At 42.4% G+C, this 17,594-nt stretch overlaps 1 protein-coding gene across 2 annotated transcripts in view; it reads left to right on the top strand.

The window, feature by feature from the left end:
- CDKAL1 (CDKAL1 threonylcarbamoyladenosine tRNA methylthiotransferase) overlaps positions 1-17,594 on the top strand; it is a 770,441-nt gene that overhangs the window by 257,228 nt on the left and 495,619 nt on the right. For both annotated transcript variants that reach the window (XM_075533360.1, XM_075533370.1), the window contains exon 8: positions 6,709-6,829. In XM_075533360.1, the coding sequence (XP_075389475.1) occupies positions 6,709-6,829 (121 nt within the window). The remainder of the gene's footprint in view (positions 1-6,708; positions 6,830-17,594) is intronic.

The raw sequence follows: 17,594 nt of genomic DNA, 5'->3' as shown, positions 1-17,594 counted from the left end.
GAAATGGGAATTTACAGCGAAAGCAGGAACGATGAACAAGCTCAGATTTTTTTTCCCTCATCATTTTCTTTTTTAAAAAATTTTTTTTTATTTTAACAATTTATTGGGGCTCATACAATTCTTTTCACAGTTCATACATCAGATTTTTTTTTTTAAAGGAGCTCAGAATTTGAACATTTGAGCTTGCCCCATTCCATGCCAATGTCTGCCAATCTTCCTTTTTCACCCCTGGAGAACAATGGCATCTCTCTCCATTGTATTCCTTTTACATCTTTGTCACCATCTCCTTCATGGCCTCCTGTTGTTATCAGTTGATCTTGTCCCACTGCGCATCATTTCCAGCCCCATCTGTTCCCATTAATCTTCTCTCCCTAGGTTGCTTGATGTAAAAGGGATCATCGTTTTCACTCTTTTCCCCCTTTTGAACTCTGTTGCCCTACTTTGTTGCATCCACTTCCCCATCAGTGGAGCCACAATAAGTCACCGCTCTCTGAGCGCTCTCTGAGGGCTTTCCTCCCCTCGGTGCTGGGCATCGTGATGGAAGGGAAGGGCCCCAATGAAGAAGCATTGTGTGATGCTCGGCTAGGGTTCTCGCTTCCTTCTCCCTTAGTAAAAGAGATTTGCTCCCCAACTGTCTTCCGGATCTTTACTCCCTCAGCATGCTTCCCTCTTCCTTTCTTTTTATTTCCAAACGTATGGCTCCAGCTTCACCCTAGATGATGTCTGCATTTCAGGACCGCCCCCGCCCCCCTCCCCATGGGGACAGTATTGATAACTGCACCCATAATAAGTAATGATTTATGGCATGCCTTTTTATGCTGTTTTCCGTGGAGTTGGCATTCATTTGAAAAGGCAACTCTGCTTGAGACAGGATGTTTAAAGGCGATGGCATGTAACAAACAAAGAAAGAGTTTCTTCTACAGTCCCACCCTTTGTGTTTCTCTGTGTAAATAAAATTATAGCCTTACGTCTTTGGCCAACTGTCACAGGGAGCATTCCATTATTTTCAACTTTGTCTTTAGTGCACCATAATTTTCAATTTTGCTGTTAAATTTTTTTTTAAACAGGCGATTGTTACGTCTGCAGCGCTTTAATGAATCATTGAATTGGAAACAAGTCATTATATCATCAGGCAGCGATATGTTCCTTTATTTGCATGTAGATGGTGAGGAAGAATAATTTATCAAATCTTATTAGTGCAGGCTGCATCTTAGAGAAGTCGCAGCAGGATGCAATGAAGTTTGCCTCATGCTACTGTGGAAATAGCACGCCTTAGTATAGTGAGTTTTGTACTTTTGGCAGCTTCAGAGAACTGTCATGCTATCATGCCAATCTCGTTCGCCTCTTCATTAACTGGACTTGTGATTGAAGAGTTCAACTTATCTTGCAAATCTGTGAAATTTGATGCCCCAAATGCTGCTTGACTCGCGCTATACTTCCCCATCAGAGGAAGGATTTTTCATAGTGAACAAAGTCCTGAATGCTCCTTGTTAAAGTGATTAGTGCACAAAAAAGGGTTATAGCTGATGCTTTTATTACTGTGTCCATGCAGGCTGTCTGTACAGGGCATGTTTAAGAACTATTTCTTTCTGAAACAAGGGCAATAAGATGTATACAACTGCTTTCAGTCTTATACCTGTACTAATTATACATTTGACTTAAATTTTAAAGAGTTGCTCTGTTAAAGAGTTAGCTTTCATTTTTCTTCTTGCATGATGGCCAGAGGAGGTCAACAAGTCTTCTCCCCCGAAACAATGATAAAGGAAAAGTAAATCACTTAATTTAATTAAAGAAGTCCAAACCAACATGCCAGCCTTCTCATAATCCCCTCAATAGTATTCAGTGAATGAGAAGTGCTTACTCATGAGAACAGCCCCATGTTGGGTAAGAATAGCGTGGGTCTGTGGTGTTTGTACCTGCTTACTCTGTGGGTAAGCTCGTTCCTCCAGGGCTGAGAGGGTTGTGAAAACTCACTGCTTCATCATCACCCCCAGAGAAAACTCAAATGATTCTCAGAGCTGTCTGCTAAAGGGAAAGGCCTGATGGCAAGTGGCAGGGAGAGCCTGAGGGTCAGCCAGCTTACAGTTATGGGCCTGTTTGGTAGGAGCAGTGGGCAGGTCAACTTGCCAGAGATTTAACAGGGAATTCTAAGCAGTGAGACATCAGGCAGGCGGCTTGATAAATCTCCACATACCCTGAGTTGGCTGCAAGTGGTGTGCATACACAGCAGAGACTGGAGTAGGCCCAACTTACCAGCATACACCTGGCTGGTGGAGCCTGTAAACACAGAGGAGCTGGTGGAAGAGCCAGGAAACATAGGAGAAAGTGAAAGGGGTCGTGGGTGGGGGCACTTGAAAATAGCCAGAACTTTGAATACTTGTCGCATACACAAATCCATTAACAGATAATATGAATCTCTCTGGCAAAAAAAAAAATCTTTCTGGCTTAATGTGTTTGAACAAACCCATCACTAGTCTTTGAGCAGAACAAAAGGAAAACAAAAATACTGATTGTGAATGGTGGGGCAACAATACAATTAATAGTTGAATGCTCATCAAAATTCAAACATACTCAAAGGAAATGACAACAAAAACTGCCAACCAATAAGTTTATTTCCAGCAAAACTATCCTTCATAGACGAGAAACTATCCTTTACCCAGTGCTGCTGTTGCAGAAATGCATATTTAAAGAACAGAAATTCACTCTCTCTCATTTCTGAATGCTGAAAGGTCAAATTGGTCTCTTGTTTCTTTCTTTCTTGTTTGTAGCCATTGGGCTTCTTTAGTTTTTTGGGGTTCCCTAGCTTATTGATGATATCACATGTGTCATGGTCTGTTCTGATCTTACAACTTGGAAGTAATTAGGTTTAGGATCCATCCTGCACTGGTATGGCCACATTAACATAATTAAAGAAAAGTCTTGTTTCCAAATGAGATCACACACATCAATACAGGAGTTTAAATTACAGCACATAATCTGTGCTATTATTTAATTCATATCGCCATTAAAAAAAACCCAAAGTGGATTCTGGACAAAATGTAACAACTAAAACTTTAAAACATACAAGAAACACACACACACACATACACATACACACACACATACACACACACACACACCATACACACACACACATACACACACACACATACACATACACACACACACACACACACACACCATACAAGAACCATATACATAGGAGTTACCAAAGGAAAGACTGATAAATTTAAAAACATTCCAGGGACAGACTTTGAAAATAAAATATATACCACATATTAAGAGAAGATTTTCATAAATCATGTATCTAATAAATGGTATATTATCTTAATTTATTAAAAGTCCTACAATTATATAATCCAGTTTCAATATTGGCAAACTATGAGTAGCTATTTCCTTGGGTAAAACATAAAATGAGCTAATCACATGAAAAGGTGCTTGACTTCATTGGACATTGTGAACATCCACAGGTAAACCATAACAATGAAACCAAAAGGCAAAAGCCACTGCCATCAAGTTGGTGCTGACTTTCAGCGACCCTATAGGACCAGGTAGAACTGCCCCTGTGAGTTTCCAATACTCCAACTGTCTACAGGATTAGAGAGCTCCATCTCAAACCATAATAATAGACGAGAATAATTATTAGCAGAGAAGTAGTAGCAGGAATTGGTGTGGTTGCCAAGACACTCGAATTCATTCTTTGCTGCTAGAAATATAAAATGGTATAATTACTTTGGAACACACTTAGACAATTTCTTTAAAGGTTAAACTTACTTATACTTAGCACATATTTCAAGTCTCATTAGTCACATGTGAGAGACATTGGCCAACTAGAACAAAACCCAACCCACTACCTGTCCTTGTAAATAAAATTTATTTGAAAATACATAAATGAACATGCAGAATTAAATACAAATTAACCACGTGACCCAGCAATTTCACTCCTAGGAGTCTATCCAAGAGAGATGAAAGTATATATGAATGTTCATATAAGCATTATTTTAATAGCTATTAACTGGAGACAGCCCAAATGTCCATCTTCGAGAGACTAGAAAATGTATTTTCAGCATGCCCTCCAGTAAAATTGTTTGAGAGGTAAAATGTCCTCTTTGGGTTGTTGTGATGATTTCGGTGTGCTATATAGTATTAAACAGTATTGAGTTGTATACTCCCATCAGTGAATTTTGTAGTATGCAAAATAAAAAGCCTCAAACCCATTGCCATGGGCTTGATTCCAACTCATAGTGACTCTGTGGGGGTTTCCAAAGCTGCAAGTCACTGTGGAGAAGAGAACCTCATCTTTCTCCCACAGAGCTGCTGGTAAGTTTGAACCACCGACCTTTTGGCTGGCAGTTCAATGCCGACCCACCAACACCACAAGGGCTCCTTACTATGTAAAATTTGTCTTGATAAATATATTTGTAGGTATATATGCATATATATATACATAATACATCTATACAGAGAGAAAATGATAACATAAATAGGCTGAAGTAACACTCAGGATACCTACAGAGAATGGAATTCCTGTGTCTATTTTTAATCTGAAATGACTTCAAAATTTTAAATACAAAGAAATAAAAATGTTCTGATTTGCTTGCTTTTATGTTTTGTAAACATAAGTTTAGAATTTTGTTTTGAAAAGTTCAACCCTGTAGTGTCATTTTCTTTCAATTTTGAATAATACCTTATTCCCTTGATTTACTTTTTCCCAATAGTTTTGAGACATAATTCACATATCATACTTCCATATTTCAGTCGTGTTTAAAAAGAGTTGTATATATGTCACTGTAAATCAGTTCTAGTGTATCCTTCTACCTTCTGCATTCATTGCTTGTTCCCCAATTTTCCTCAGTGTCCCCCACTAGCCCTGATAAGCTGCTGCGTCCGTTATTGTCCCCATCCCCCATGCCTTCCGTGCTTCATCACCTGGGAAACATGCCAAAACAAGAAACAAACAAAGCAGAGAGAGCCAGACAGCACAACTATATGTATATGTGTGCGTGCGTACATCATATTATCCTGCAGCTCCATCCACCATAGTCAAAGTTACAGTAATCTCTGTCTGATAGCAAGGCTGTTCACAACCCTCTACTGTGGTCAGAGGAGCTGCCAGAGGCTTAGTCTGCAAAGGTACCCTTGTAGATGGATTCGGGGCTTCTACTGTCCTCCGTAGATTTCTGCAAATTCAGTATTCACAATTTTTTAAAACCATTTTATTAGGGACTCATACAACTCTTATCACATTCCATACATATATCAATTGTATAAAGCACATCTGTACATTCATTGCCCTCATCATTTTCAAAGCTTTGCTCTCCACTTAAGCCCTTTGCATCAAGTCCTCTTTTTTTCCCCTCCCTCCCCTCTCCCCCCTCCCTCATGAGGCCTTGATAATTTATAAATTATTATTTTGTCATATCTTGCCCTGTCTGACGTCTCCCTTCACTTCCTTTTCTGTTGTCCGTCCCCCAGGGAGGAGGTCACATGTAGATCCTTGCAATCGGTTCCCTCTTTCCAACCCACTCTCCCTCTACCCTCCCAGTATTGCCCCTCACCCCCTTGTCCTGAAGGTATCATCCTCCCTGGATTCCCTGTGCCTCCAGCTCCTATCTGCACCAGTGTACATCCTCAGCTCTATCCAGACTTGCAAGGTAGAATTCGGATCATGGTAGTTGGGGGGAGGAAGCATTTATGAAATAGGGGAAAGCTGTGTTCTCCATCGGTGCTACATTGCACCCTGACTAACTCATCTCCTCCCCTAGACCCCTCTGTGAGGGCATCTCCAGTGGCCGACAAATGGGCTTTGGGTCTCCACCCCGCACTCCCCTCATTCGCTATGATAAGATTTTTGGTTCTGATGATGCCTGATACCTGATCCCCTTGACACCTCGTGATCGCACAGGCTGGTGTGCTTCTTCCATGTGGGCTTTGTTGCTTTTGAGCTAGATGGCCGCTTGTTTACCTTCAGAGTGTTCACAATTTAAGCTCTGATAGCTTTCCCTCCTTCATATTAGGACTGTGTTATTGTCATCTGTGGATCTCACAGGCTGGTGTGCTTCTTCCATGCGAACTTGGTTGGCTGCTTGTTTGAATACAAGCCTTTAAGACCCCAGACTATTCTTTGATAGCCAAGCACCATCTGCTTTCTTCACTACACCTTGCTGTAGCACTCATATCTCCGGTCTCTTCCTGATGGCAAGTATCAAGCAGGGCCATGTCGTAAGATCTAAATGTTCCTGGTTTGGGGCAAGAATTAAGTGGGAGCCCAGAATCCATTCACTTGTCTATGAATTATGTACAGCTCTGGTTCATTTTAGAGGTCCAATTTACTGTTGATTTTGAGCAGATAACCTGCTTTTACTTTTTTGTTTTGCCTCCAGTACAGTTGGCAAGGAAACCCAGTACTTGTGCAGTCTCTTTGTGCTGTGTACCTGTGTCTCGTCTGTATGGAGATTTCTGTTTCTCTTAGTTTTGCAGATACCACGATCAGCAATGCACTGTTGTCTGTAGAACTGCAGCAGAGCTGCTTTTTCCCTTCCGCTGCTGTCTCATAGCCCCACGTGTCTACTTCTTCTGTAGCTTCTTTTTCGTTATTTCAGAAACAAAAAGGTTAAATGCAAATATGAACACGTGGGCTGAAAGCAGTAAATGAAGGTGAAGCTTTGTGACTCACCCTGGCGTTCATGGACGTGTCTTGTTTTATAGGTCACTCCGTGAGACTGCTGGGTCCGAAAAAAGATCATGGAAAACGGTTGGGGGGCGCCCGGTTGGATTTGCCGAAGATTAGGAAGAATCCACTGATAGAAATCATTTCCATCAATACGGGGTAAGCTTTTCTCAAACTTGCTCATGTAATGCGGCAAAACCTATAAGAGCCAGACCTTGTGTTACTTGTGTACTTGTGCCATTGAACTCCACCCCCCCCCTTTTCCCTGGATATGTGATATAAATAAGTAATTGAATATTTCCCTGGGGAAAATAGCCACAACAAAACTCTGAAGTACTTGAATATAGGTATTCCTCAGATAAGAAGGGGTTCCATTTGATAACTCCATCAAAGTTGGTTCTGACATAAATTTAATGCTTACTTTATTTCATTTTTTAAACTTTTCATGATGATTGCCTTTTGTTTCAGGATCTTTATAACTTTGTTCATTGCTTTGGGACATGGGTACCATATATACCCACATGAAAATAATACACACATAATGAAGTCCCCAAAATGTACCATAGTGATGAAATTAGGAACCATTCCTTCTGAGTCGTACAGAAGGCTGAATAATCAGACCACACTGTAGGTAGGGCTGGTCGATCAGGAAATTGGTTTTGGGGGTGTTAAGGCTGTCAGATGTGTGTGTAATTCAATTGTCCTGTGTCGTTAGCACTCAATATTGCCAAATTCTCTATCTGATATGAGTCCCAACACAGACCTAGACGTCACTGTAGAGCAGGTGGGGATCTGCGACATGGAAGTGCTTTGAACAGTAGATCAAAACACTGAACATCATCTGCAAGGGGACATCTGCGTATAATGACAATAGCAGGCTACATGTTGCAATATTATATGTAGTAGTTATTACTAAGGATAAGATATACCCAAAACAGAAAGCAGATGGTCATAAACGCGTTTCCCTGTAAATTGAATAGATGGTTAAGTTGCTGTCAAGTTGGGAACTACCCAGGTAGAGCGCTCCAAACTGTCTCCTGCATGGAAATTGCACAAAGATTTGCAGCAAGGTTTCATGTCTTTGATTAATTTCATTTTCACTTGTTATTTTTGAAAATAAGATTACATTTTATATTTTAGCTATGATCTTGATTTAAATTGTTTTAAAGTAGTTCTTTTTGGAGAATGGCTAACATACCATCCTCCTCCTCTGTGTTTGCAATAAGGGCATGCTAAACGTTGCCTACAGTGTCTGTGCTCTGATGATGAAGTGCCTAATGTAAAACAGGGTTCATGGCCTGAAGCGTCGTGACTGAAGATGAAGTGCTCTTGTCACCTCGCGGCTTTGGTTTGAAGTCATTCTTGATTATAAACTCTGGTCTGAAAACAAAACAAAACCCATTGCCACCCAGTCACTTCTGACTCATGGCGACCCTCTCTGCAGTCTGAGACTGTAAATCCTTATAGGAGCAGACAGCCTCATCATTCTGCTGCTGAGCAGCTGGTGGGTTTGAACCGCCGGGGTTAGCTGCTCAGTGCTGAACACACAGTGCTCCTTACTCTATGATTGGTAGTGTTGTTTTTATATTTATTGAATTCTTTTAGCTCTTACTTCATCAAGGGAACAATATGTCGACAGAACCTACTTTATATTTTAGTCTGGAAATTTCACGAGGCCAATCCATTTCTTAAATCACAGAGATCCTTATGCACCTCTCCTCTCCCACAGATTTCAGTTGTCTGGTTTCTTTTGGAAGGAAACTTTGTGGGGTTAAGCTATGGACCATTAGCCACAGAGTGTGCAGTTCAAACCCACCAGCTGCTTTGCTTCTCAGGAGAAAGGAGGCTGTCTGCTCCTGTAAAAATCTACACCCTCCAAATTCTATTGAGCAGTTCTTCTCTGTCCTACGGGGTTGCTGTGAATTGGAATTGGCTCTATGCCAGTGAGTTTGGCTTGGTTCTTTTTTTAACTTAATCTTCCTTCTCTCTTTTAAGAATTACTTTCTCTGTGTGTGTCCGTGTGTGTGTGTGTGTGTGTGTGTGTGTGTGTGTGTACTCTTTAGCACAGTGGGCGGACTCCTCTTTCCTTCTTGACCACGTCTGCGCCTCCCTAAAGAAAATGCTGGCATGTCTTCATGCACTATTGTAGACGTCTTGTCAGCTCTTTGGTAGTCTCATCACCTCTAGTAGATCTGCACACCGCTAGGGAACGTTGGAGAAGGCTTTTCCCTCAAACCCCAGAAGATGATGGATGATTGGCTGGTGAATTTGTCCTGAATCAAAATCTAACCTTCTTGAAGGGTTGAAAATTCAGAAAACGGGTCCTATCTGTGTACCTTAGACATGTGATTGGCTCAGCATTTATTAACTCTGAGAGGTGGACGTTGACTGGAATGCGTAACTCATTGTCTCTAGTCTGAGCACATTAGAAACACAAGACCATTTGCTGTTCCATCTGTCTCAGGTATGTCTCCCCCACCTCTCCAGGTATCACATTGCTTCTCCCCTCCCCACCCCCCAATTTCTTCAAGTTATTACCTTTCCAGTGGTGTCTTCCCTGGTTATCTTATTTGAGATTGAGTGTTCCCAATTCCCTCTCCTTCCCATTTGCTTGCATCTTCCTCTGTGGTGGTCATTAACACTTACGTTTTACTTGTCTCCATGACCTCAGGGTGTAAGCTCCACCACAGTAGGAAATGCTGAGTCTTTTGTTGACTGCTGGGCCTTCTGTATCCAGTAGGGATTGAGTAAGCGCTGCAGTACTGAAGGAATGAATCCCTGTGTCATGTGTAGATAGTCCCACACGGACCACACTTAATACCCACGTGTATGTTTGTTTTGTTCCTTGTCGTTAGCAATATGGACACATGCAGGGCTGCAGTGGGTAATTTGCTGATGGCGCCGTTGTCCCGCCAGCCCGCAAAGACAAACAATGATGAGATTTGCAGAGGTACTGAGAATAAAAAGACAAAAAGCAAAACAAAACATAACACCAACCAGAAGGATTGTACTTATGTCAGAGCCATCCTACAACAGAGTAGGTGAAAGGAAGGTCTTTATAGGTTGGGGTGATCTGTAATTTGAGAGTTTACGGAGGTTGTGTTTCATTCTTACAGTACCGAAGGCCTTGCCAATTGGAAAAAAAATGTGCACGCATCTTTCCTCAACGGTGCTTTTGGAGGGCAAATCAAAGCGTGTTCAAGTGTCTCGTGTTTATTTATTTTTTTGGACCTACAGCACTGTCAACTCCCGTTTAGCTAGGTACATTTCTTCACATATACCAATATTCCAGGCAGTATTTGTCCAACTGCATGCATTAGAATCCACGTGTGCTCTTTAAGGAGAGCCTCATTTACCTTTGACTTACTGAGTATTGTTTTAATGTGCTTTCCCCCAAATTATAAAGAAACTTTTTATTGTGAATTGGGTGAAGATTTGCAGAGCAGATCAGTTTTTCATTCAACAACTTATCACATGTTGCTTCACGTCATTGAATGCAGTCCTCACTGAAAATTACCCCTTAATCTTACTCCCTCCTCTGGTTTTTATTTACATGCCTCCTTCTTTCATAACCCTTCTGAACTTTGTCCTTGGGCCAGTGGTACCCTTTGGGTTTCAAATGGTTGATATTTCTAAAGTGTTATCATTCATTAGTTTTATCGTTCCTCACACAGGACCTCCCTTTTGTTGGCTGAAAATTGAACCATGAGGGTGATCTCAGTCCCAGACCTGAAGGGTAACTAAGGACCAGGGTCTGGAGGCTTCTGCCATTCTATATCAGATCAATAAACCTGATCTTTTTATGATTTTGAATGTTGTTTGTGTATTATGTTTTTCTAGCCCTTGTATTCTCCTGCATTTGCTGATCTCCACCTCTGATTCCAGTATTCACAATACTGAATGTGCTCAAATTAGATCAAATTCAAGGTAGCTCTCCGCTCGGTCTTTGGGGGACCACCCAGTCTTCCATCCAGAAATGGGTTTAATTCAGTGTTCTCCCCAGTTGTGCGTCCACAATCCTCTCTATATTTGCTGGTTGTGGTGTCCCAGACAATCGAATGCACAATCCCCACTGAATTGTAGGTTTGTGAAAGCGTTTCAACTTGTTCTGATTCATAGTGATCCTGTACACAGCAGAATTAAACACTTCCCCATTCCGCACCATCCTTACACCCATTATCCTGCTTGAGCCCATTGGTGCAGCCATTGTGTCAGTTTATCTGTGGAGAGTTTCCCCCTTTTCTCTGGCCCTCTATTGAGCACGTAGCCTTTTCCAAGGACTAGTCTCTTCTGATACGTCCAAAGTCTGTGAGACAAAGTCTCCCCATTCTCATTTCTAAGGAGCATTTTGGCCGTACTTCTTCCATCACAGATTTGTTTGTTCGTCTGGTAGTTTCAGTATTTTCCACCAGCATCATCATTCAAATGCATCAACCTAGCACGGTCAAGATGTATTATCCAGCAGACTTTCATTGCCTCGCTCAGTGCATGGCACAAAGGCAACACTCGGACATATTTGTTGAGTGCATATTTCAATTTGAAGCCATTTAGTAGTTTTGTCAATGTACTTTTAAAAAATCACTTTAGTTAACCATTTGAAACGTGTTTTTAAGTTAAAAATGTGCATGTACATATTTTGAATTACGCTTCTCACGGATATAGTGTTTCTTAAAATGGGGCTATGTGATAAAATGTTTGAAGCGCATTGGATGTTTCCTGTTACTTCCTCATCCTCTCAAATGTGATCACAGTTGAGCATATGACCCTTAATTCTAGCCCCAATCTAAGAGCAACTAGTTCTTACAGTGTAACCTTCCTCAATGCTCATCCTCATGAAGAAATTACTGACGAGATGACTACTGTAGCAGACATGCTGTGAAGAAACCAGACGGTGCCCGGCCATCAGAATGGATAGCATCTGGGGTCCTAAAGGCTAGTTTTCATACAAACAGCATCAACTAAGTCCACAGGAAGAAGCACACCAGCCTGAGTGATAGAAGGATAATAAATAATCAAATCCAAATCTGAAGGAGGGAGTCGTCTCAGTACTTAAAGTATGACCACTCAGTTTGCCGAAGGTTATGGATGACAGTGGAACCCCCAAATCCATTTGCAGGGTTCTCGCATGACTCTCGAGTGAATTTCCTGTGAACAGAGTCTAGGGATGTGAACAACCTTGCTATAGACAAAGACCATTGTAAAGTTGGTTGTGGCAGACATAGTTAAGTTAAACTGCAGTACCTTATCATTTGATTTTCCTTTTGAGGACCCGTTTTGACGTTGTTTTCTTTTTTCCATGTGTTCTGCTTTCTTTTTGAATGAGGTTTCTTCCCTCTGTTTTTCCTAGTCATCCTGTTGGTTTCTTTGTTTTGTTTGTTTGTTTCCTGTTTGCATGATTTCTGCGTATGAGGTGCGCAGTAGGTAAATCTATCGAGACAGTGAGTGACTCGATGAATGATTATCCAGAGGAGCCCTGCTGGCCTAGTGGTTACTCTCTGCGCTGCTGACACAAGGTCAGCAGTTTGAAACTGGGAGAGAAAGATGAGGCTTTCTTCTCCCATAGTTCCCATGGCAGAAACCCACAGGGGCAGGCCCACCCAGCCCTGTATAGTCCCTTTGAGTTGGAATTGACTTCAGAGCTGTATTTTTTAAGGGAGGGTCATGGCAGGGGAAGATGGGGAAATGAAGAACTAACAACAAGGAATATGAATAGAAAATTGTTCTGAAATTGATTGTGGTGGTGATGATTGCACAACTCTTCTTAATAGGACTGCATGGTTAAATTTTATGATATTCGAAGCATATGCCAATAAAACTATTTAAAATAAATTAACCACTGGGGATCACATAATCCCCCCCTGTCCCCAGGGGAGCAAAGAACAGAAGCATGGGTGGAGGGAGACAGTGGTTAGTGTAAGACATGAAAACGGTAATGATTTACAAGTTATCAAGGGGCCACAAGGGTGAGAGGTGGGGAGGGAGGGAAAAAAGAAGAGGTGATACCAAGTGCTCAAATATAAAGTAAATATTTAGAAAATGATGATGGCTACATATGTGTAAATATGCTTGAAACAATTGATGTGTGGAATGTTATAAATCCACATGGAAGATGCATGCCAGCCTGTGTGATTATGAGGTGTCTATGGAATCAGGTATCAGACATCAAAGACCCAGAACAAAAAATCATATCAATGTGAATGAGGGGAAGTGCAGAGTGGAGACCCAAAGCCCATCTGTAGACAATTGGACACCCCCTCACAGCGGGGTCACAGAGAAGAGATGAGCCGGTCAGGGTGCAGGATAGCACTGATGAAACACAACTTTCCTCTACTTCTTTATTGCTTCCTTCCCGCTTCACTATCATGACCCGATATCTACCTAATAAATCCAGCTAGGCCAGACCATGCACACAGGTACAGATTAGAGCTGGAAACACAGTGAATCCAGGACAGATAAACCCCTCAGGACCAATCATGAGAGTGGTGATACCAGGAGGGTAAGGGGAAGGTCGGGGGAGAAAGGGGGAACTGATCACAATGATCTACATAAAACCTCCTCCCTGGGGGGTGGACAACAGAAAAGTGGGTGAAGGGAGACATCAGTCAGTGTAAGACATGGCAAAATAAAAATTTATAAATTAACAAGGTTTCATGAGGGAGGAAGGGAAAAAATCGTGAGGAGCCAATACCAAGGGCTAAAGTAGAAAGAAAATGTTTTGAAAATGATGATGTTAGCAAACATACAAATAATGCTTGACGCAGTGGGCATATGTGGACCACAATTTCACTTTGACGTCTGTGTGTCCCCATGTGTCAGAATTGACTAGACGACAACTGGTAAGTTCATTCTCTTCTATGAAATCTAGTGTACCACTAACCGATGTAAGTTTCTGCTTGCAATCATTTTCCTTAATTATTCGTAGCCTTTATCACCTGTTCCCGGATGAAAGTATCTCTGTGAATGTTGTTCTCTATGCAGTATTACACGATCACATCTTAGCTTATAGTTCACTCCCACTTTCCCGCCACCACCTTCCGTGGAGCTCATTGCTTACTTTCAGTTACATCTAAATGCTTGAGAAAGTTGTCCCCATATTCTTTAAGTAGAGAAGTACCTGTCCAGTCAAAAGTTTGAAGGCTTTCACAATAAATGTGGAGATAGAGACTTATTAGACATTTCACATTTAGGGAAAGGGGTCAATTTCCAATGTTTTATTACACGTGTTAGTAAATTATTGAAGTTCCCATTAGACTTTTCAGTTCTCGTTCTTAAGTTCACATCGAAAACAAGTATGCAAAAGAGCTGTCATTAGTTCTGATAGCTGAAGAAGTTGAAAATTTCAGGTCATTTTGGGATTCAGAGGAGCTGGAAGGTCTACTTCTTTGATCACAGTGTCTATATTTTTCCGACTAGGTGTTTCTTTTTTTACTTATAGAAAACAGTTGTTATAAGAATATATTTTATTTCCAAAGTGGCATTTACCTTTTCTGTTACCACTACATTTCATTATTCAGCTTTATCTGCGGAACATAGAAATGTTAGTCCATTGGATTCATTGTTCCCGTTTGAGATGCTCTTCTTTCCTTTGGAGGTGAGGTGGATTCTTACAGTCGCTCGTCCTGCATAGCTCCAGCGTGTGCACTGTCACCCAGGCGGCTCCCTGGGGAGGGAATGAACAGGACTAGGCATGTGTTGTGTTTGTGCTTTTAAAACAGCCATGGGTGTAATGCTGACAAACAGGCAGGTGCTAAGTTAATAATAGCTCATTATTCAGTGCTTAACAGGTACAATTCTAAGAAATGTGTTTAGTTTCCTGTATTGAATTCCCACAGCAACCTCAGGAGAATGCATTAGATATAAGAACACAAAGCCCAAAGAAGCTAAAGGCCTTCCCTCGAAAGTGACTTGAGCCTAGTGTTGGCGTCTTGCTGCTTTTGTGGGTTCGTGGAAGTCAGGGGTCCTATCCCATGTACTAACAGATGGTGTCCTGGGAATGGACCCCCATACACAGGAAGGTTTGGAGTATGGTACGTGGCTTGTGGTTGGTACTGTTGAGTCATTTCTGACTCACAGCGACCCCGTGGACAGCAGAATGACCTACTGCCTGGTCTGGGGCCATCTTGTAATTGTTGCTTGAGCCCATTGTTGCAGCCACTGTGCCGGCTCATCTTGTCAATGTGAGCAGTGTATTTGTTTGTATTGCTGCCATAAAAAATTTTACAACAGAATTACCACGGTTTAAGAAAAATGACACAATCTCGATGGTTTCAAACAATACGTATTTGCATAAATTCGCTAAACCCAGGGTGTTCTCAGAGCTCTGTGCCTTTCCGTAGGCTCTACGACAAAGCCCTTTTCCTTGCCATTTTCTCCTCCCAGAAGCCTCCCGCATTCCTTGGGCAGCAGCCCCTTCCTCCATCTTTAACGCGAACACTGCATCTCGTCCCTGTTTTCCTCTCCTCCTGACTCAGACTTGCTCCTCCGTTTTGAAAGACATTTGTCATTACAGGGTTTCTATGAGCTGGCACTGACTCGATGGCAGAGGGTTTGGGTCTTAATGGTTATAGTGAGCTCATCCTGCTAATTCGTTCTGCAACCTCATTCTCCTTGGCTGCGTACCTAGCGAGCACCCAGGTTTGGGAGATGAAGACATGGGCGCCGTGGGGCCGTTCTGCTTCCACAGGAGGTGCAAAGAGGAGCTTGTAGGGGGAGAAAAGAAGGAACAAGGTACGGGAATGGGACCCCGTGAGCTGCCCCTGAGGAACACCAGCGTCGCCAGCGTTTGTGGAACTTCAGACATGCATAAGAAGAGCGGTTTCAGTTATGTTTTGTGTGAAGAATCGAACTGCCCAAGACAAGAACTGGGCTTCCGGTTGCTAAGGTTTGGAGCACAAGTGGGAAGTCATGGCCACTGGCATAGGAAGATGATGCTGATAGCAGTTAGTAAGGAGGGCTGGTAGAAGGAGACTGAGGCGTGCTGGGTGGCCATCTCGCTGGTCTTTCTAGTAACGTAGCCACGAAGATCCAGGATTGCAGGTTTCCGTATGGGTTCCAGCGGAATGTAAAGAAAACCGGAATCCTCACAACTGGACCCCTGGACAACTTCATGGGAAATAGAGACTAGGTTGCAGTTGTCAAGGATGTTATCCTGCTTGGAACCACAATCAATGCTCACAGAAGCAGTGCTCCAGCAGCATATTGCATTGGGTGAATCTGCTGCACACAGCCTCTTTACAGTGTTGAGAGGCAAGGATGTTACTGGGAGGTCTAAGGTGTGCCAGACCCAAGCCATGGTATTTCCAGTTGCCTCAGGTGTATGTGAAAGTTGGACATTGAATAAGGGAGCCTGAAAAAGAACTGAGGCTTTGGAATCGCGGTGCTGGTGAAAAATATTGAAAATGCCAAAAGAATACGCTAATCTATCTGGGAGGAAATACAGCTAGAATTCCCCGAGAGACAGGACAGGGCAGTTGTTTCATTTGTTCATTGTCTTGTACATAGGGTTGCTATGGGTCAGAACCAACTCACAAAGGCCCCCGACACCAGCAATAACAGCCGGAAGGAAGGAGGCCCGAGTGGTGGTTTGGGGACTGGGCAGCAAGGACGGCAGAGCTGTGCACTGGTCAGGAAGGCATCACACTCCTGTGGTGAGGTTTGCAGCCTTGGGCTTACAGGTTCTCAGGAAAGGTCAGCGATAGGAATTTAAGGTTAAATGGAGGCTTTTGTGGAAGAGTGAGCGTGAACTGAGAGAGGGACCCATACCTGTATGCAGGTAGTAGGAGCAGGCAGAAGAACCACGTGCATAAAAACAGTATTTATGGGTGGCGGTGCCAACAATGTCGGCTGTTTGACACTATGCCATGCTTCAGACTGGGCATCCTCAAACTACGGCCCTCAGGCCACATTTATCCAGCCCGCCAGGTGTTTTTGCCCCATTTGTTTTTATTTACTTCAAAATAAGATATGTGCAGTGTGCATAGGAATTTGTTTGTAGTTTTGTTGTTTTCTTTAAACTATAGTCTGACCCTCCAGCGAGTCTTAGGGACAGTGAACTGGCCCCTGTTAAGAAAGTTTGAGGACCCCTGCTCTAGACGGTTGAGGAAGAAATCAGAAACCAGATTAGAAACCATTACTCTTTACTAAGGAAAGATTACACTTTTGAGAAGTGTACCCTGCAGGTAAAAGCGATGAGCTTTGGAGAATAGAAAGATTTTTCAGAAGCTTGTTTAGGGCAGAAGGTTAAGAAATGTATTGAGTGGAGAAATATTTTTGAACAGAATCTTCAGATGGTGTCAGGAACACAGAAAGGCAGGCTTTGGGAAGTATGAGCAACTGTTTGTTTCCCCATCCTTACAGACAGGATTAAAGAACGAGGCTCCCTAAGCTGTAGAACCAAAAAGTCAACCCACAGCAAACTCACTGCTGCTTAGTGGTCTGTACCTCTCAGCAACCCTGCACAGATTCCGAGACTACATCTGAATGGCAGTGGAAGGCCTCATCTCTCTCCCCAGGAGCAGCTGATGGTTTTGAACCTCCAATCTTGCTGTTAGTAGTGCAAGCCTTATGTAACTAACAATGCCAACTCGACTCAAGAATGAGTACAAATTGCCTGATAGCTTTTCGTAAATGTCTTCACTCATTGCATTTAGAAAAAGCAATTCAGTTCTTTCATGTTATCAGGCAAAAAGGTGGGTGCCGCCTCTTGGCGCTCTGTCCCTTGACACTGTTTTATTGACTCTAGTCCGGTTGTTTTTATTAAATGACACCAACCTGAGGCATAGGGCCAATCTTCTGGTAGAGCATCTCCACTTTTGGATTTGCCTGATTTTATTATTATTACTTTTTTGGTTTGATTTTTGTTTCTTTTTACTTTGTTGTGGTGGTGACCGTGGCGGCGGCAGTGTTGAGCTGTTAGTCTGTCCTA

The sequence above is a fragment of the Tenrec ecaudatus genome, chromosome 1, assembly GCF_050624435.1.
Source record: "Tenrec ecaudatus isolate mTenEca1 chromosome 1, mTenEca1.hap1, whole genome shotgun sequence".
NCBI lineage: Eukaryota > Metazoa > Chordata > Mammalia > Afrosoricida > Tenrecidae > Tenrec > Tenrec ecaudatus.
Note: the sequence above shows the minus strand (reverse complement) of the source record. Positions and strands in the feature narration are given on the sequence as shown.